Raw genomic sequence first — 20,954 nt, 5'->3', positions numbered from 1 at the left:
GAGAGAGAGAGGGAGGGGGAGAGTGGGAGAGTGGGAGAGAGAGAGGGAGAGAGAAAGAGAGAGAGAGGGTGAGAGAGAGAGAGAGAGAGAGAGAGAGAGAGAGAGAGAGAGAGAGAGAGAGAGAGAGAGAGAGAGAGAGAGAGAGAGAGAGAGAGAGAGAGAGAGAGAGAGAGAGGAACAGACAGAGAAAGGCACAGTGGGAAAACAATGGGGTGATGGGGTGCGACAGATGAAGGAACGTGCAGAGGAGGAGTGTCCAAGACACACACAAAGAGTCACAGATGGTACATGAAAAAAATAATGAAAAACACACACACAGGAGGGAAACATCTCCATCTGTCTTCCTCCATCTCTCTCTCTCTCTTGACACGTCAACCGCTACCGTGATTCACTGCTTTTTGCTTTGTTTCGTCCTGCACTTTCAGGGCGTATAATGGGTGTTTACGGAGCCCTGGAAAGACCTGGCTGGGAGTGGGGCCCTCGCCCGCTCGCGGTCACCCGGATAAACAACAACAACAGCAGCAGCCAGCGGAGGCGGAGCGGCTGGACCTGGCATGGAGCACGGCGCTATATGGAGGAGCAGTCACCATGGTGCCCTGCTATTTATAGGAGATGCCCAGCCCAGGTTTTACAATGTCACATTCCTAGAGGGGGGAGGAGAGGGAGAGAGAGGGGGAGGGGGGTGAAGAGGGGAGACGAAGGTAGGAGGGTGGAGAGGGGACAGGGTGAAGGGTGGGGGGGAGAGGGGGAGGAGAAGGGTGGGGGGGGGGGGAGGAGAGGGGAGGGAGGAGTGGGAAGGGAGGAGGAGGGGGAGAGGGGATAGGAGAGGGGACGGGGGGGAAGAGGGTGGGGGAGAGAGAGGGGAGAGGGGGGAGGGAGGGGGGAGGAGACAGAACGTGCAGGGGGGATGGGAGCAGAGGGGGGGAGGATGGAGGAGGGAGGAGGGAGGAGGAGGCCGGTAAGGCAGAATGAGAGATCTCGAGCTGCCAGCATTTTTTATATTTGATAAAAAATGCCATTGAACGGTCCGTCCTGCTACTCCCCAGGACGCTACTGCGGTGAACGCTGGAAGAGGCTTTGACACAGCTTTTCTAGAAAGAAGCATGCGTTTAGATTACATGCACATGTAGACAGGGCCGTAGCCAGCGTTTTTAGAAATATCGAGGTCCGGCGGGGGGGGGGGGGGCGGGGGGGAGCGGGGGGATTGCAGCTTCAGTTGCGGGGGCTCAGTTTTGTTGATGGGGGTTGTGCTAGGCTCGCGCACACACCAACATATGTCATGCACGGCAGACACAAACTAACAAGTCTTGACTGAACTAAGCGTTTACTCATCTCCCAGATGATCTCAGCCGCTGATTTGGTGTACAGTTGTATTTAGGTTCGAGTTTTGGCCTCAGAGTTGGCTGCCGGCAGCATGTAGGCTAGCAGCGGTGTGGTTGCATGGTGGAGCCATGGCTGTTCACTCACTGATGGTTTTGGTTGAATCACTAACCTTAATACATTGCGCGTGTATTAACTATCCCCTGCACTGTGAATATACTGTGGAATGTGTATTAACTATCCCCCTGCTCTGTGAATAAACGGTGTAATGTTTATTAACTATCCTTCTGCACTGTGGAAGGATAGTTGGAAGGCTATATATACTGTGAATATATTATGGAATGTGTGTTAACCGTGCTGCCCGGTCAATATATTGTGTAATGTGATTATAATGTAGCGTCAATCAGAGCCTTGACTGACTCCAGGATGTCACTGAACAATTCATACGAAACAAACAAAGAATAGATGTTATTGTTTCATTTGGAGTCCAAAGAGCGAAAGCAATGATCTGTTAAAGAACCCAATGGATTGGAGCCTGATGATGAACGATGCCAGTTCAGTGCTTGGAAACGTTGGATGAGTCTGTCTCCAAGTGTAAGCTGTGCCTGGATGCCTGGTTGCCGCGCGGGGGTAATTCAGTTTCACAACACAGCCTTCCCCCTGCGCCGCTCTGCTGGATTTCAACATCCCTGCCTGCTCTGTTTGTGCAATCAATATGAACGATGTCATATCTCTGTGGTATATATGTGCGGTGGATGCAATTAGTGTGTGTGTCTGTGTGTGGATGTGTGTGTGTGTGTGTGTGTGTGTGTGTGTGTGTGTGTGTGTGTGTGTGTGTGTGTGTGTGTGTGTGTGTGTGTGCGTGTGCGTGTGTGTGCGTGTGTGCGTGTGTCTGTGTGTGTTCTTTGAATTCATGAATTTAATCAATGCACTGTACTTCCCTTTTACTCTCCCTTTTTTAGCACACATGTTCATACACATACTCACATGCACACACACACACACACACACTCACGCATAGTGACAGGCATGCAATTGAAGTGCCTGTGATAAAGAACATGACTCATCCCAGGCACCATGGCGTACAGTATGTCTGTGTGAGTGCTTGTGTGTGACCAAGTGTGTGTGCATGTGTGTGTGTGCATGTGTGCGTGTGCATGTTTGTGTGTGCGTGTGAGTATGCATGTGTGACTATGTGTGAGTGTGCGTGTGTGTGTGTGTGTTTTTGTGCGTGTGTGTATGTACGCGCGTGCGTGCCTGTGTGTTTGTGTGTGTGTGTGGTGTGATGTCATGCTTTAAACTCCTGCAGTACATTAAGCCTTCCTCTCAGCTCTGCTCTGCAAGGTTTCCCGAACACAGAGCAGAGCGCTGGCTCGCTGGTGACGGCCCACAGAGAGGATAGAAGGAGAGGTGGTCTTGTCACACTTAATGCACTGTGTGTGAGTGTGTGTGTGTGCGTGTATATGTGTGTGTGTTTGTGTCTGTGCGTGTGTAAGTGTAAGTGTGTGTGTTTGTGTAAGTGTGTATGTTTGTGTGTGCGCTTATATGTGTGCGTGCGTGTGTGTATGTGTGTGTCATTGTGTGTGTGTGTGTGTGTGTGTGTGTGTGTGGGTGTGTGTGTGTGTGCGTGTGTATCTGTGTGTATGTGTGTGTGTGTGTGTGTGCACGTGTGAATGTGTGTATGTGTGTGTGTGTGTGTGTGCACGCGTGCGTGTGCGTGTGTGTGTGTGTGTGGCACCGTGGCATACAGTATGTGTGAGTCTGTTTTGTGCCTCTGTGTGTGTGTGTGTTAGGTTGTGTGTGTGTGGTTGTTTATTCATAGCTCATTTCCACTGCATCAATGTCACATGTTATTGTTTGAGTAGGCTTTTTTTTCATCTAACATCCTAACGTTTTGTGACACGAATAGAAACACGATTTAATGGCTGACTGCAGCCCGTCTGTTAAGCTCTGATGTGGTAGAGGTCTATCTGGGTAGACAGAGTGAGGCATGCAGTGCTTCTGTACGATCATAATCAGCTATGCAACAAAGCCACCGGGACACATTACACAGCATCAAAGAGTTCCCCAAATATAGTCCACGACTGGAAAAACAAAGAAGTAAAACAAAATATTCCTTTATCGTGCTAATATAATGCTGTTTCGCAAAGCATGGCATAACAGTGCAACTCTCTAGCACAGGAAAACATTTTTTTCTGATCATTTCAACTGACCCCCCCCCCCCCCCACACACACACACACACACACACACACACACACACACACACACACCCCATGCACCTGATTTAGACATTTCAACGAGCTGTTGAAGGCAGTTAGGGGGTCAGGGGGACAGAAGTAGCTGAGCTTGCGTGTCTAAAGGGGCGAAGAGCTTTTCATTTTTTTTTTCTTCAGGACTTGTCGCCTCGACAACTGGGTGGCAAAGAGTGCGATCCCAATTTACAGCACACCTATAGAAGCGCTTTTGTCCACGCGAGAAGCCATTCTTGCAGAAGTGATATGGGAATGCAATGGGCAATGCAGGGGGGAAAAGTCTGTGACGCGCCAAATCAAGGGGACATTTCTCAACGGGCACACGAACGAGCACACGGGCGCGCGGGGACACGCACGCACGCTCACACACACGCAAGCACGCATACACAAACACGCATCAAGGTGGTGTTTCCTGACGGCTACCTGCGCAATCCTGCTTTGGAGCTCCGCCTTCTCCAGCTCCCAGGCACACCTGTCCGTGGTGTACTGCAGCTGCAGCTCGCTCCTCTTCTCCTCCTCTTTCTTCACCTCCCCCTGCACGTCCTCCAACACCGTCTTCAGGTCCAGCAATATCCTCCTGTTCTCCCCTCCCTGCGTGGGAAAACACATGGAAACAATCTCGCTCAATTCGGAGCGGGGAATTCACTTTTTCTTTCCCACACAGCTCAGACTAACGCATTGAACGCCTGCTAAATGGACCTCATTTATATAAAGCTTTCCTAACCAGAGGGCACTCAAAGCACTTTACAATACTGCCCTGCATTCAGCCACCCAGCACACATTCACACACCGACGGAGGTGTCAGCCATGCAAGGCGACAGCCAGCTCGTAGGGAGCAGTTAGGGTTAGGTGTCTTGCTCAGGGACACCTCGGCTCTCAGTTTAGGAGCCGGGGATTGAACCAGCAACCATCCGGTTACCAGCCAACTCGCTCTACCTCCTGAGCCCCATGCCAGCTAAATACCCCCTTCCGTAGCGTCCCGGGCCGGACTCCAGCCATTCATGCGCCTCCATCCGTCCCCATTTACTTGTATGTCAGCCACTTCTCTCAGGAGCGACTCCTTCTCTCGCATCCAGTCCTCTTTGTCCTGTCCGTGTCGCCTCTTCAAGTCCTCCAACTTCTTCTTCAGCCGAGCATAGTGCTGCTGCTGCTGCTGCTGCTGGTTCTGCTGCTGAGCCTCGGGGTCGCTCCAGAGTTGGCCCCTTAGCGCTTCAAGTTGCGCCAACCCTCCGAGTGAAGCTCCGGCGGACTGGGGCTCGAAGATGTGGCTGAATACGGTGGGCGGGGAGGAGACTCTCCGGAGCGGGTTGCGGCTCTTGCTCCTGCCTCCCTCCGCCCTGTGGAGCCTGGAGCTCGGGATGAACTCCCAGCCCTGGGACGGGACGTAGCCGCCTCCTCCTCCTCCTCCTCCCCCGCCACCTCCACCACCAGCAGCTGGCAAAACCGAGCCGTTCCCAAACGCATTCCACATGTCTTAACTCAATATGAGCAACAAAAGAAAAGTTGAAAAAAAATAAAAGTTGGGGCATAAAAGTGTTGATTCAAATGTTAGCGCGCGTAATGAGTAATTACGCGCGCTGTATTAATTAGCCGTAATTTGGCTATCCAAAACCGGCCATGTCTCCACTCGACCGCTCGGATGCCCTGGTGGTCATTGGGAAAGCGAAGGAGACGTCTGTCCCCTCCATGTCACCGCCTCGGGGGCTTCGTGGGACAACAAGGTCAATCCGTCATTTTGGCACCGGTCCATCTGCATGCGGCGTCCTTCCTTCCTCGGTGGTCTTCCTCCGCGCTCCCATCGATTGCATATCTCGTGATCTAATATAAGGGTCGATTCGGTTATTTGGTCCTGCACAGAGAAAGAGCTGCTCCTCTTCAGTAGCCTAACACTGCCCTGGGGGGTCGCTACTCCGCAGGTCTGAGCTGTTTGCCAGCGACACCCAGTAGCGCCCAGCGTGAACGACCAAAATATCATCAGACGAATATTTTTACCCCCTGTAACCATGTAGCCTGTGCATTTTACAACCCCCCTGTCCAGCACTGACTGGTAAGGAGCTTGGAGCGACTTGGAACGACGGGGAAAACGTCAATGAATCCCAATAACATCTCTGTGACCACCCAACAGCTTCTAGATAGAGTAACCTCGTTCGAGTTGATCGCAAACTTTTAATCTCACCACGGACCTCCTGGGACGGGATGCTCTACATTTGCGTTCTTGGCGAGAGAGAGGGCGGGACTTTCAGGTTGATCGAGGCGGCGGAAGGAAGGGATATCACGAGAAAGAGATATCCGTTACACGTTTTGGATATTGCTTTGTCAATTGCATTCTCAAAACCACATCTTTATACTCTGTGTATCTTTGTTGTTGTTATTTTTATCATGCTAATTCATCTCGGTCAGGGGAATACATCTGGCGTGCAAAGCTCATAGAAAGTAACATACCGGAAATGGCTTAGTGGTATACCGGGATAACGCTAGATTTCGGGATCCTCTCAGCCTTCTAAGTATAACTAATAAATCCATTATGTACCGAATCGAAAGAAGCCTGAATATAAAATCACAGGACGGGGTTATAATTCTTTAACAACGTGGGTAAAGCTTTTTTCCAAAATATTAAAGCTTTCATACAAATGAAACATTTATTATGATTCCATAAGATGATATTGACGTAGCTATATCTCCAGCCAAAACAATTACCTGCTTGTGTTATTGTGTCTATGATGCATCGATAAAACCTTCTCTAAAACATCCATTAAGCTTGGCTCTGGAAATCACTTAGGTAGAGGTATTCTTTCAAATTTGTAAGCGTTTAAATGTGTCATAAAGGTTTTATTTGCTCTTAACAGAAAAACGACATTGCAAATCTTTTTGGCGGCCACTCTCACCCCTCAAAAACGACTTACCATGATGCATTATGGGTAGGATGGAGTTACAGATACACTAAACTTCTTCCAAATGAAATTCACAGTCATCACATCATTCTCAATGTGTATATAATATACAACTACATACATTTGTACTACTTTAGACGTAACAAAAGATTCCGTATGCATGTAGCCCAACATGAGTTAGCCTCTGAAGAGGCTTTTGTGTACAAACATGTCATCTTTAAAAAAAAAGTCAGTGTAAAACAGTAAGACATTGCAATATCATTTCACTTCATTCCTTGATTGATCCGTGAATCCCTGATGCCGTTCTAACGACAAAAGCATGGTGAGTAACGCAGACCAGCACGGTGACGAATGAACTGGTGTCAACAAACGTCGCCAACATCTGAGTGACTAATCATTCCAGTAAGACACCGATCCAACGTCAACCTTCCTCGGGCCGTCAGAGCACATGTTTGTTCAGGGGGCTGGAACAAACAACCATCAAGCGGCACGCACACTCTTAACAGTGCAGGAGATTGATTGGTTATTTACTCACAGAGGAATCCGGCTGGCTCCCCGAGCGCGTGGCGGGTCCAATAAATGCTGGAAGCTACTGAGCAGAGTAGATGGAGCGTCTCGGGGCCGCAGACGTAGACAAAACGTAAAGGTGAAGCTGTGACCTTGAGTGACCTTGCGTGACGCACATGTGACATGACAAAACAATACAGAAACCATAATGTTTTAAGGGGGAACCAAGGAGGATGACGAAGGGGAAGTAAATAAAAGGGGTAGAGTGGGGCGACTGCGGCTTTACAGGACAAAGAAGAGGGTGAACAGAAAGACCAGTTTGAAGATGGTGGCGTACGAAAGCGAGGAGAACAGAACGAGGATGAGGATGAGTAAGATGATGGGCTGGAACATCTTTGGTGGGCGAAGAGGAGGACAGCGGGAAAGCAGGAGAGAAAAGCAAGACAAATTAGGTTAGATCACCATCACAGCGAGATAGAGAGCAATGCTTATAAGAGAATATATAGATCTGATCTGAATAAGTACAAAATTATAACATGTTGCAAATCGTCCTCATGTATAATTGCTATAATAAGTCATATTTTGTCCAAATTGTGATATCCAGCCTACTCTACTCTTCTAACGCTGCTGATTCGATGTGTCTCACTGGCTGTATCCTGAGCCAATAAAAGTGCTTTTTACATTCCGTAATAACTATCTGCCTAAGTCATCTATTTTACCTAGGCATTTTTGATGATGCTACGATGCTAACGAGATATATAAATCAGGAATGCACGTGCCACTCCATCGGACGTGCATTGTGACCATCACTGTCATGCCCCGAGGAACTCACAGACAGTGGGCATGGTGGGACTACCAGAGAGGGTCAGGGAAGAACTCACAGACAGGGGGCATGGTGGGAGCACCAGAGGGGTTCAGGGAAGAACTCACAGACAGTGGGAGGGCGTGCATGGTAGACATGCGAGGGTCGTGGGGGGTCTTACAGACAGCATGGGGGACCCTCACAGACGGTCGGGGAGGTACTCACAGACAGTGGCTCCTCCTCGGGCTTGTCCTCTGGCTTGGGGACGTCCAGGCGGTCGATGAAGCCCTGCAGCTCCTTCCTGAAGGCCTTCATCTGGGCGTGGATCCGGTAGAGCACCTCGTGCTCTCTGATCCTGGGGACACAGGTGGTATGCATTGTTACTGCTATATCTAATGGACTGATAGTTACATTCAGCCCTGAACTATTGCATCCGTTTAGTCGGTTGATGATATGTTGTACTTTGTAATGTGTGTCTTACTATTTATACATCTTTTTTAAATGTCGACTTTACTTTATCACAATTAATCCACCGTGCAGTGTTGTGTCTGGTGTGTATTTGATTAATTAAACACAAGACTTTAGTCTGCGCATTATTGTGCAGCTACTCCTCCACTTTTCAAATTAGCCTAGAGTTAAAGTGTTACTTAGTTTAATAGAACAAAAAAAAAAATAAACATAACATAACATACGTTATATAAAGAACTTCAGCACTCTCAAAAATCAAAAACCTAAAATCCATACAATCTTGCAAACCGCATCAGCAGCACTTCCACCTAAACACCCATAAACATCCATCCCACGTTACGATCCCTCCCCCCCCTCCCCCTTCCTCACCGGCCGCCCTCCTCGTCCCCCTCCAGCCGGGCGAACAGCTCCCCGTTGGCCACGTACACGCGGGCCTCGGCGATGATGGTGGTGGTGTCAGCGATCAGCCTGTCGATGGTACGGACCAGCCTCTCCGCCTCCAGGCGGACATCCATCATCTGCTGCCGGTCCTTCAGGCTTCGGGATAAAAAACGCCCGTCGGCGGGCGAGTAGAGCGAGCGCGTGGGCGTGAGGCACCGGATGCTCCGCACCTCGTCGGGGTCGCTCTCGCCGCCGATGGGGCCCTCGCGCTTGCGGTGCGGCGGGAGCAGACGCGGCGAGGAGCTGCCCGCCGCCGCCGACCCGGTGTTGTAGTCGTCGTCGCCGCCGCCGCGGCCGCCGTCGCTGTCGGCGTCGCTGTCCCGCGGGCTCGCGCGCACGCCGAGGTGCGAGGCCAGGTCGTAGCGCTGCATGTTGGACAGCAGCACGCGGTTCTCGTACTGCAGCTGCATCACCTTGCCGCTCAGCTCGTTGATCTGCAGCCGCGCCGTCTTGAGCTCCTCCTGGAGGCCCTCCATCTTGGCCGGCTCGGCCCCGCCCCCTGACCCTGGGTGGAGGAGGAGGAGGAGGAGGAGGAGGAGGAGGAGGAGGAGGAGCAGGGAAACAGGTGTCAGATGGCCTGGAGGCAAGGAGCTCACGACGGTATTGAATGGGGTTTGTGTGAGTTTGAACTCCGTGCCCTGTGCTGTACATCGGCTTTGAGTCAGAGAAATCTGCATTTAGAGTTAATGTATTGTTGCTATTATTATGTAAGGCTTTTTGAATTCATACTTGATGGCTCAGTGGAGTTCTCTCCCTAACCTTCTGGAAGATGACCATGTTCAAACAATGTCCATATATAATACAAATTGCATTTTATATAGGTATGTGTTTGTGTGCGAGTTATGTCATAACCATGAACTGTAAATGGACTTCATTCATATGGCGCTTATCTAACCAGTGGCCACTCAAAGTGCTTTACAATACTGCCTAACATTCACCTATTCATACACACAGTCATACACACATTCACACACATATTCTCAGCCCGACGGGGGTGTCAGCCATACTAGGCGACAGCCAGCTCGTCGGGAAGAGATATGGTTAAGTGTCTTTCTCAGGGACACCTCGACACTCTAGCTAGGAGGAGCTAGGAAGCAAGGAACTAGCAAAACTCCCTGTTACCATTCAACCTTGCTCTGCCTCCTGAGCCACATGCCAGCACTTGTTCTATGTGGTATGCCGTGCTTTAATGTTCTGTTATGTTGTCTAGTTTTCCAGCTGACCACAAGACAGTTTCACCAGCCACGACTGTGCGGTAATTCAATCACAATTAAAAAATGCTGACTCACCCCCGCCTCCGTGCCGTGACCCCGCCTCGTGAGAGCCCGCCTTGTACTTCATTTTGTTCAGCTCCCCGGTCACCTGACGACCAATCAGAAGGGTTCAGTCCGACTGGGAAGCCATTTTGAATCGATTTGTTCGAGCTTCATAGAAATCGGATCATGCCTCGCCACAAAGAACGGAATAATATGAAAATGAAATTCACCAGAAGCAATATAACACTCATTATCCAGTATACCCATAATGCCTTAGGGTGGGCTATGTACATTTGCAGATTTGCAATTTGGTTTCAATTTGGTTAAACTCTCATTACACAATGTCAAGTAATTATACTGAAAGCACACTGAAAGAATAACACAATTAAAGATTTGTTTAATTGTGTTATTCTTATAGAACCCATTTTTGCTGCTTATATAAATGCAGGGCAGACATTTCACAAGTCGCATTCATGACTACGTTTACTGATGCATGACTGTTGCTAAACCACTATGTTCAGAATGTAGTGATGCTGCATTAGCGTTACAGCCCCACACGTTCACAGAGGCTCGTTGAGACCTTCATTCCCCAGCTGTAATGTTCACTTCTCACAGTGTCACAAAAAGGTAAACAAGTGTTGTAGTAGCATTCATCAGACAAGTTTCATTTATTTATGTCAGAGCAGAAGAAGTTTAGCCTTCTGTATTTTTTTGTGTATCGAAGATACAACTTCTGCTGCTGACATAAATAAGAGCTGCAATAGTGTCCATACTGCTAAACTGGGGTAGCTTTGTGAGGCAATCTCATGAAGGGCTATAATTGCAATCACGGTGCAGAGACATAATTATTGTTACCAGCTCAACCTGTGATTTCCCTGACGCCTCCGTTAGAAGGCTCTATTGTTGGTCTATTATGTATTCCTCCAAATTGTGGCTCTCTTTTAAAAGTCTGTCATTCTTTGTTATTTATTTATTTACTTATTTATTTCAATGTCACTTTTATTCTCTTAGATAAGCCTATTTTAACTATGTTTAGCTTGTAGACCTATGAAATGACTGAAAACTAAATACAATTGTGCTCCTATTATAATTTGCTATATATTATCTAAATTGTTACTATCATTGCATTATTATTATTACTATGACTTTAGCCCCTTCTCTTCTGATGTATTATTATATAGCATTATATATTACATTATATCACATACATATATATATTTGATGTATTGTCCGGAAAGCAGTTTGGAAGTATTCTCCAGGGGGATAAACCATCGGTCTTCAGCTCAACACACACAGCCCCGTGGGGGACACGTACACACACTGTGTGTTCTGTGTGCTCTACAGTGGAACATTTCTGCTCCAGACGTCCATCTACCTTTTTATTCTCCTCCTCCACATCTGCCAGGTTCCTCCTCAGGAGCTCCGCCTCGTCCTCCACCAGCTGCAGCTGCTGCCGGAGCTCTGACAGAGCCTCCCCCTGCTCCCTGGACTGGCCCCCGTTACCGGAGCCGTCTGGACCCGCAGCCGCAAGACTGGGGGAGGAGGAGAGGGGAGGAGTGGGGAGGAGGAGGAGGGAGGAGAGGGGAGGAGGAGAGGAGGAGAGGGGAGGAGGAGGAGGAGAGGGGAGGAGGAGGAGAGGGGAGGAGTGGGGAGGAGGAGGAGGGAGGAGAGGGGAGGAGGAGAGGAGGAGAGGGGAGGAGGAGAGGGGAGGAGGAGAGGAGGAGTGGGGAGGAGGAGGAGGAGAGGGGAGGAGGAGGAGAGGGGAGGAGGAGGGAGGAGAAGGAGGAGAGGGGAGGAGGAGAGGGGAGGAGGAGGAGAGGGGAGGAGAGGGGAGGAGGATGGAGGAGAGGGGAGGAGGAGAGGAGGAGGAGAGGGGAGGAGGAGAGATGAGGAGGAGGGAGGAGGAGGAGAGGGGAGGAGGAGGAGGAGAGGGGAGGAGAGGGGAGGAGGGAGGACACGGGAGGAGAAGGGGAGAGGAGGAGGGAGGAAAGGAGAGGAGGAGGAGGAGAGGGAGGAGGAGAGGAGGGAGGAGAGGAGGAGGGAGGAGAGGAGAGGGGGAGGGAGGAGAGGAGAGGAGAGGAGGAGGGAGGGAGGAGGGAGGGAGGAGGAGGAGGGAGGAGAGGAGAGGAGATAAAATGAGAGGGAAGCACACAAGAGACCAAGAAGAGAATCCTTAATGAATCCTTGTTGGAAGGAATACCACAAGAAATGACCGCTACACCTGTACCCCACCCCCACCCCCCCCCCTGTACCCCATCAATCAAAGCTAAGTACCAGTCCTCTCTCATGTCGTCCAGCTCCGCCTTCAGCCCGCGGTTCTCCACCTCCAGCTCCACGATCTTCCTCCCCAGGATGTTGGCCTCCTCCTCGACCAGACGCAGCCGGAGCTTCAGCTCCGACTCGCGGCTGGAGGGGGGTCCCCCGGCCTCCCCCTTGGGCAGGGGGCTGTCCACGTCGCCGTAGAAGGAGCGGTACTTCTGCAGCTCCTGGTCCAGGCGGTCCTTCTCCTTGTCGATCTTGGCCATCTTCTTCCTCATCAGGAGGGCCTCCTCTTTGATGAAGGCCAGCTGGCACTTCAGGTCCTCGTTCTCCTCCTGTGGCGAGACGGCGGACAGGTTCAGTCGGGTTAGGTAGAACAACGTTACTTTACTTTTTATCTAAATTGACTTTTTAATTTAACTCAACGTGAAATGTTAACTGAACTTAAAAAAACAAACTAAAAAAACAAATTTTACCTTTATTTATTTTTATTTAAATGTAAAAGTACTTTTTTAAAATTCATTTTTAAAAGTATTACTTTTAGTTTAAACTAAAAAATTGATAAAAGTTAAATTAAATTAAAAGTAAAATAACATTGTTATCTAGCAATTTAGAGAAGTAAAAGCTTAGATAGAGCCTCATTTATGTGGGTGAAAGAAACAGTATTTCCTTTGTTAGGACCCCTAGGCCTCATGGCTCTCATTTGATCATTTGCATTAAAAAACGAAAACACAGACATGAGCTTTGATTGATGCTGTCAGTTGGGACTCGCTTGGACTCACCTCCACCGGGGTCTGTGGGGCCCTCCTCTCTGCCCTCCCTCCCTCCTTGCCTCCTCGTCTCTTCAGCGACAGCTACAGGGAAACAGTATGGTTACATCATCAGCACACACTGTGGCCGGTGATATCATGCAGCCAGCGGTAAAGGACACCAAGGTAATGGAAAAACCCTGAGAACGGAGAATTTGGAGCACTTCAGCGGTCATCGTACCCAGAGCCCAGCACATGCTTTTCTTCTGCTTCTCGATTCCCTCGTGTTTTACGGGTTAGGGTGGGAGTTAACAAGAATATCACAGACACATGATGATTGCTGGAACGAATGGTGAAACATGACTATGATGTTTTGGAAATTCACGTTTCACTTTTTATTCTAAAATCAAAAAAATAAAAATAATAATTGAAATAATATCAATGCTTTATATATTGTTTTAAAGTCAAATACAAAATAGGTGGTAACTCTATGAAGAATTATTCCTTGGTACCATTTAAATTTGCATAACTTTCTTAAAGTACCTTTTAACTTTTTAAATAATTTCATGAATTGCATACACACACGTACGCAAACACACACGCACACATACACATTCACACGCCCACACACACGCACACACACGCGCACACACGCACTCAAACCCACACAAACACAAACAGACACACTCAAACCCCCCCCCCCCCCCCCCCCCCCCCCCACACACACACACACACACACACAAACACACTCAAACTCACACGCACACATATGGACACACACGGACACACCTCCTTGGACTTCTCCAGCTCGTTGTGCAGGGCCTGCTTGGTGATCTCCACCTGGATGAGCTTCTGCCTCAGCCTCTCGTTCTCCTCCTCCGTCTTCATCCGCTTCTCCTCCACGTTCTCCAGCTCGTGGTGCAGCCGCACGGACACGTCCTTGGCCACCTGGGGGCGGTAGAGAGAGGTGGAGGGGTGGAGAGAGGTGGAGGGGGGGGAGAAAGGTGGAGGGGGGGGAGAGACATGGAGATAGAGGAGGTGGTGAGATGGGTCAGAGCAGAAAGAGAGAGAGAGAGAGAGAGAGAGAGAGAGAGAGAGAGAGAGAGAGAGAGAGAGAGAGAGAGAGAGAGAGAGAGAGAGAGAGAGAGAGAGAGAGAGAGAGAGGGAGAGAGAGAGAGAGAGAGAGAGAGAGAGAGAGAGAGAGAGAGAGAGAGATTTGATTTGATTTGATTAGATTACAACTTTGTGGATTTGATAATGACATCAGTAACTACAAAGGAGTACAACTCCCATGAAATAGCCACACATTTATTCAGAATAGCACAGAACAGAGTCGGTGGAGTCTCAACCCTAGTGTTGAGTCATGTTCTTTAGCCTCAACCCTGGCCTGTTCGTCCCGTACCTTGAGGTCCTGCTCCATGCTCCACCCTAGTGTTTAGTCGTGTTCTTCCCCCTCCAACCCTGCGTGTCCCGTACCTTGAGGTCCTGCTCCATGCTCCGGAGCAGCTCTCCGTCCACCTCGCCCGTCTCGGCGAACCTCAGCCTCTTCCTCTCGGCCTTGCGGAGGCGGTACTGCAGGATGCGGCAGTTCTTGTTGGCGCGCTCCAGCTCGCGCCGCATGTCCTGCAGCTGGCACGCGTCCTCCTCGTAGAAGGTGTCCCGGATCTCGTCCATCTCCGCCCGCATCTCCTCCATCTCGTTCTGGGGGGCGCCGGTCGGAGGGGGACAACGTTAGGAAACGCGGGTTCAAGGAAGACCCTCGCTCGTGGTCAATAAGTGGCAGACTGAAATAAATTGATTTTAGTTAGTAAATACATATGCACATAAATGGCCTACCTACTGTATATACATATATGACTTACATAATGTATCCATCTATCTATATATGGACTGGGGAGGTGGATGCATTATGTATTATTTATACATGCATTCATCCATACATACATTCATCAATACACTCATGCATACATACATACATTCATTCATTTATTATTCATACATACATACACTTTCTACCTTCATATGTTGATTCATACATACTGTGCATAAATACAAAAACATACATTAATTCATACAGGCAGACAGACAGACAGACAGACAGACAGACAGACAGACAAAGTTAAATGCATATATACACAAAAACATACATATACAAACATATATACACACAGACATAAGTTTCATACAAACATTCATGCATACATACATACATACATACATACATACATACATACATACATACATACATACATACATACATACATACATACATACATACATACATGCATGCCTACATACATACATACATACATACATACGTACATACATACACACGCACACACACACGCGCACACACACGCACACACACAGTCACACACACGCATACACGCATACACGCATACACACATACACACATACAGACATACAGACATACAGACATGCATAGATGCATACATGCATACATGCACAAAGACAAAGATAAATAAATAAGTTAGCTTTGGCTAACAGCTATAAAGCTAGCAGCCACAGGTGCGGCACTAGCTGACATCATTAGCTGAGACGGATCCGGGGAGTAGGAACGCAACCAGGCCTACCTTGAGATCCTCGTTCTCATCCTCCAGCTTCTCTATCTCCTCCTGCAGCCTCTCGTCGGGCTGAGGGTGCGGAGGGGGCTCCTCCTCGGGGGATAGCTCCGGCTCTGACGTCGGGGGGGACACCTGCTTCATCTTCGTGCCTTTCTTCCCAAGGCTCTTGTTCAGATGGAACTGGATCAGCTCGGACTGCAGACAGCCTTCCTTCCAGAAGCCCGGTCCGCACCCTACGGCACTCTTGGAGCTCTTCTTCGCCTCCCCTCCTCTCGGCTGTTTGCTGCGCAGCTTGGGGGATTTGGAGGCGCAGGGCTGGTCCGACACTACGCGGTTCTGCTCTGACCGGGAGGAGGGCGACGACGCGTCGTCAGGCGCATGGCTGCCGCGTTCCGCCGACGCCCTGCCACCCGGGCCCGGCGGCGGACTTTCCGTACCGCTTGCCGCCTGGACAGCAGCTGCGCCTTTCGTGCAGGTCTGCCGCTCCCTGCCCGTAGTCGTGGACACCGGGGAATGACCACGACTGCTCCTTCCGCTTCCTCCGCCTTGTTTCGACGTCTTGACGCCCTTCTGCGCAGCGGCACCTTTGGACGCCGCGCCTTCCTTGCCGCCGGCCGGCGATGTCGCACGTTGCTTCTTGGGGCGCGCGCTGCTTTCCGCCTGGCGCGGCGCGTCTGCCGCGCCGCTGGAGGGGGGGTTCATCGCGTGGAGGGAGGGTGCATCATGATGTCATCATAAGGCGAGGGCTCGGCTCATCCAAAGCTTCCATTTCCTCTCGTCCTTCGCCCCGGTTTGTCTTGTGGCTTGGCGAAAGCGAACAATGAGCTGTGGTCGCGACCAATCGCTTTGCGACGGGCGACACGGGATTGACCTTGTTGGAGGAAAAAAGGAATTAGCCTACTTTGTCGCCTCCATGTGCCTAGAGAGGGATGGAGAGGGATGGGTATGGCTGCATTGATCAGCAGCCGACAAGGACATGTTGATCTCACAGCCGATGATGGATCGAGATTCCTTCCAATAATCCCTCCAAACGCTGGGTTACCATCAGCAGCAGGACAGCTCGATGTAGACCCCTTTACTTGAGGACCGGATTGTATACGGGTCATCCAGCCTAATTAGGTGATTTTCCTCATTAACGGAAGCCCCCCATTGTGAATCCATCCCTATTACCTTGGAGCTTCGAGCAGACAGCGAGCGTTTATCTTGTGGAGATATCACCAAAGTGCTGGTTCTGGAGAGGAGCTTGTGCTCAGGCTACTTCTACATTCTCAAGCTGTAATATGTGTGAAGCGAGCCATGTCCTGGGTGCTATAAGTGCTATCTAGCTTGTCAAGGATTCATTCATCTTCATCTCACAACTCACATCCATCATCTAACGCCTCATTACGCAAAAGGAGGAGAGCGACGTACAAACGGAGTCCATAAAGTGACCCGAGAAAAACTCACGATGCATCTTTTCATTTATTTCACCTTGAAACCCTCTATACCTTAAAATATGGTATTTTTGGAAAACACCCACTGGGTCGATACAATCTTTATTGTTAAAACCAACACAAGCCCTGAGTACCGTGGACAAAATACGTAAACAAATCGGATAAATCGCCTTCAAGTGGGACTGCAGAAGAAGAGGAACGGTGAACGAGTTCCCAGAATATGACGAGACCAGAAGTCCGAGCAACAGTAAATCAACAGCTTCACCATCACAGGCCCAGCGATGTGATGTAGACCGCGAGATCATTCCTGGAACCGAGTCTCACATCTCCACACAAAGCGCCTTTCATGGTTTAAACCAAGGGCCACTAAAATAAACATAAGAAACCCCAAAAACGAGCATCAAACCAGCGCACAGCCTTTGTCCTACCTGTTATGTGTGTGTTATTCCGCGGCCGCGGTGCTGATGCTGAGGGGTGCGGGTGCTGAGGCGGCCGGCTGACTCCGAGCGCCTCCCCGACCAGCCGAGCCGAGCTGTTTCCAATGTGCACGTCGGTACGTCATCGCGTAAGGCACGTTGATGTCCCTCTGGTGTCTGTCCTTTTGTGATGCGGCCGGCTGTTGCGGGCGCGCGCACGGTCGCGCACGCGCGTACCCACCAGGTGAACCGAGTGTCTGACTCGGTTTCTGATCAACGAGGCGACACGTTGATTTGTTTAGTGAAAGAGTCGTCAGGACGGCAAAACAGAAGGAGCATTCATGTGGTCCACGTGTTCATTCTACCCTGAGGCTGAGGTTGTTTCTGAAAGCGGAACACAATAGGATGCATATTGTCTTTCCTATTAAAAAAATAACGAGTTATTTGATTCAACAACATCAATCATCACAACATTGTCATCATCGTCATTTTGGAAGATCTCATACAGTTGAATGGAATTTCGTATTCTATTTAATATGCAGGTTTTTCATAGCCTATTTGTATTGATAATTAGCTGCACGAGATCCTCAGCTCCAGTTGCCATGGATACACCTTGTATACACATGCATACATACGCACACATGTGCACCGACAAACGCGCACACACACTCACTCAAGCACACACACAGACCCCCACCACACACACACACACACACAGACACACAAACACACGCAAACAAATCAGACACACACACACTCATACAAAAAAAAATCACACACACACACACACACACACACACACACACACACAGCTATATGTTTCAATAAATCTTATCCATATTGTTATTTTTGTTTTCTCAAAATCCACCCTTCTGTAAGGATGGCATAAGACTACTTCAAGCAGAGCCAAAGCTAATATTGGTTGTGCTCTGGATGATCAGTGTCCCAGAGACGCTCCACTTGTGTTCAAGGACTTTCAGCGGAGCCCTGCCCGTATGTCAGCCTCGCTGGCTCTTGGTACACTGCCAGCTTTAGTCAGAGGCACAGGCGCAGGAATCACCCAACCCCAAGAATGGGAGCCTCTTCCTTTGTGATTCCGGTGTCAAGGTCAGACGATGTGTCAAGTTTTCTTTTTTAAACATTCTTAATCAGGAAATCAGGAATCACAAATCTTTTTGGATCCTGGTTGATGTTTCTCTCTCTCTCTCTCTCTCTCTCTCTCTCTCTCTCTCTCTCTCTCTCTCTCTCTCTCTCTCTCTCTCTCTCTCTCTCTCTCTCTCGCTCTCTCTCTCGCTCTCTCCTTTTCTCTCTCTCTCTTTCTCTCTCGCTCTCTCTCTCTCTCTCTCTCACACAAACAATCCCTCTCTCTCTCCCTTTCTCTCTCTCTCTCTCTCTCTCTCTCTCTCTCTCTCTCTCTCTCTCTCTCTCTCTCTCTCTCTCTCTCTCTCTCTCTCTCTCTCTCTCTCTCTCTCTCTCTCTCTCTATCCCTCTATCCCCCCTACCCCCCCCCCCCCCCCCCCCCTCCCCCTCCCCCATGTTCCTGTACACTCACAAACACACCATCATCCTATTGACGGTCATCTAGACATTTTGATGTCCCGGCTGAATCGGACACTCCCTCCCACTCCCTCTCCCTTCCCAACTCCCTCCCCCTCCCTCCCTCCCAAAGTCCCCTCCCCCCCGTCACAGTGCTGAATAGGACGTGCCCCCCTCCCCTCCGTCTGCCAGCCTCCCCTGAGAGGAGAAGTGTCTGTTTGTTGTACAGAGTGCCCGATCATCCTTTGAGTCAGCCTCTTCCTGAAGTCCTAAAAATAGCCCATCTGTCCTCCCTGAGTGACGGTGGATAGAGAGTGTACTCTCTACTCTGTGTTTCACACCCTTATGTCTCCCCATTCCAAGTCTTATCACTGGGCTGATGTGTAGGGCGGGGATGGTCCCCCCATACAGGCGCTCTCACACAGACACACACACTCTCACACTCACACACACACGCACAATGCTTTCTACCCACATGCATGGAAAACTCTCTATTCTCTCTCTCTCTCTCACACACGCACAAACACACACACACATACCGACAAACACCCGGTCTATCTCTCACTTACACACACACAATCACACACACACACACACCCTCACACACACACACACACGTCTTCCACACAAACATGTATGCACGCACAAACACATACATGGTCTTGCTCTCTCTCACACACACAAACGCGCATGCACACACAGACACACACAGACACACACACATATACATAGCCACACACATGTGTAAAAAGATTAAAGACTAATATTTGGCCTATTGTGCACTTTTTTTTTTCCACAAAAAAAGGGAGGAACAATAGAAGCACTTTAATAGATACAAGATAAACACAAGATCAAAAGCAGATGGGGTCAATTGCTTCGGTCTCGATGGTAATAGTTCATCATGTAAGAAATATTCATAGACCTACAAAACGTGAACCACTCCAACACAAACATTGGGTTTGTGGCTAAACTATTGCGGCTCTAGTATGAACAAATGAACAGCCCATTTGTAGAAAACATCTTCTGCTAGTGCCAGTGGTGCAATATTTAGCATGAGATTAAGGATAAGATAATCAAGCCTCATCAAAGCTACATTTCTCAGTGAGAAGGCTTTGTTTGAACTGAGATATCATGTCATGTCTTGGCATGGAGTGCTTTATTCATTTATTACTGCTTATTGTTATCAGAAACACCGACACACACACACACACACACACACACACACACACACACACACACACACACACACACACACACACACACACACACACACACACACACACACACAAACACATATACACACTCACACAAACACCAGACACACACACAAACACACACAGGGGGACAAGGCAGCACACACACAAACACACACACACACACACAAACACGCACACTCACACACGTACGCAGGCAGGGAGACAAGGAGGACACACACATGTACACACAAACACAAACACACACACACACACGCACGCGCACACACACACGCACGCGCGCGCACACACACACACACACACACACACACACACACACACACACACACACACACACACACACACATACACACACACACACACACACACACACACACACACACACACACACACACACGCTCTCTCTCTCGGTCCCGCACCCTAAAAGCCTGATAAATATTTAATCATGTCAGTGTTCCAGCCCATGTGGATCCCAGCTGATCCCGGGCGCCGATTGGTGGGTGGATGGTATGGCTTTTTTTACAGTTGCCATGGAAACCTTTGTCTAAGCCTGTCGGCGATCCGGAGGAGAGAAAGGGGGTGTATAGATTATTTGTGTGGAGATTTTAGGTGATGATTTTCACTGTTGTGTGTCTAACAGGAGGTTATTTTGTTATGTTTGTGTTCTTAATTTACAGGATCACTCGATGTGACTTAAAGAATAGAAACAAGGTGAAACCCACTTTCCTTCCAGCCTGTGGTGATTTTACATTTTCAGGGCATTTAGCAGACGCTTTCTTTTTAGCAGACCTAAAGAATCAGTTCTATAGAATGGGAACTGGCTT

General features: G+C 49.3%; 1 protein-coding gene across 4 annotated transcripts in view; it reads right to left on the bottom strand.

Annotated features, from left to right (window-relative positions):
• The window catches only part of LOC115553619 (protein SOGA3), a 33,169-nt gene extending 15,620 nt beyond the window's left edge, over window positions 1–17,549 (bottom strand). Inside the window, exons 1-12 of one of the 4 annotated variants that reach the window (XM_030370045.1) lie at window positions 17,393–17,549; window positions 15,541–16,402; window positions 14,423–14,647; window positions 13,736–13,894; window positions 12,980–13,051; window positions 12,213–12,532; window positions 11,314–11,470; window positions 9,972–10,044; window positions 8,611–9,187; window positions 7,999–8,128; window positions 7,000–7,364; window positions 3,997–4,164 (exon numbers count right to left, since the gene is read on the bottom strand). In XM_030370045.1, coding sequence (XP_030225905.1) covers window positions 7,254–7,364; window positions 7,999–8,128; window positions 8,611–9,187; window positions 9,972–10,044; window positions 11,314–11,470; window positions 12,213–12,532; window positions 12,980–13,051; window positions 13,736–13,894; window positions 14,423–14,647; window positions 15,541–16,233 — 2,517 coding nt within the window. In that variant the 5' untranslated portion in view covers window positions 16,234–16,402; window positions 17,393–17,549 and the 3' untranslated portion in view covers window positions 3,997–4,164; window positions 7,000–7,253. Of the gene's footprint in view, window positions 1–3,996; window positions 4,165–4,600; window positions 5,768–6,999; window positions 7,365–7,998; window positions 8,129–8,610; window positions 9,188–9,971; window positions 10,045–11,313; window positions 11,471–12,212; window positions 12,533–12,979; window positions 13,052–13,735; window positions 13,895–14,422; window positions 14,648–15,540; window positions 16,403–17,392 lie in introns of those variants that run through there. The other 3 variants (XM_030370044.1, XM_030370043.1, XM_030370042.1) reach the window with 3 other exon arrangements.
• Window positions 17,550–20,954: the final 3,405 nt, after the last annotated feature.

The sequence above is a fragment of the Gadus morhua genome, chromosome 11 (genome assembly GCF_902167405.1).
Source record: "Gadus morhua chromosome 11, gadMor3.0, whole genome shotgun sequence".
Classification (NCBI taxonomy): domain Eukaryota; kingdom Metazoa; phylum Chordata; class Actinopteri; order Gadiformes; family Gadidae; genus Gadus; species Gadus morhua.
The sequence above is the reverse complement of the archived record's forward strand: the minus strand, read 5'-3'. Positions and strand labels throughout refer to the sequence as shown.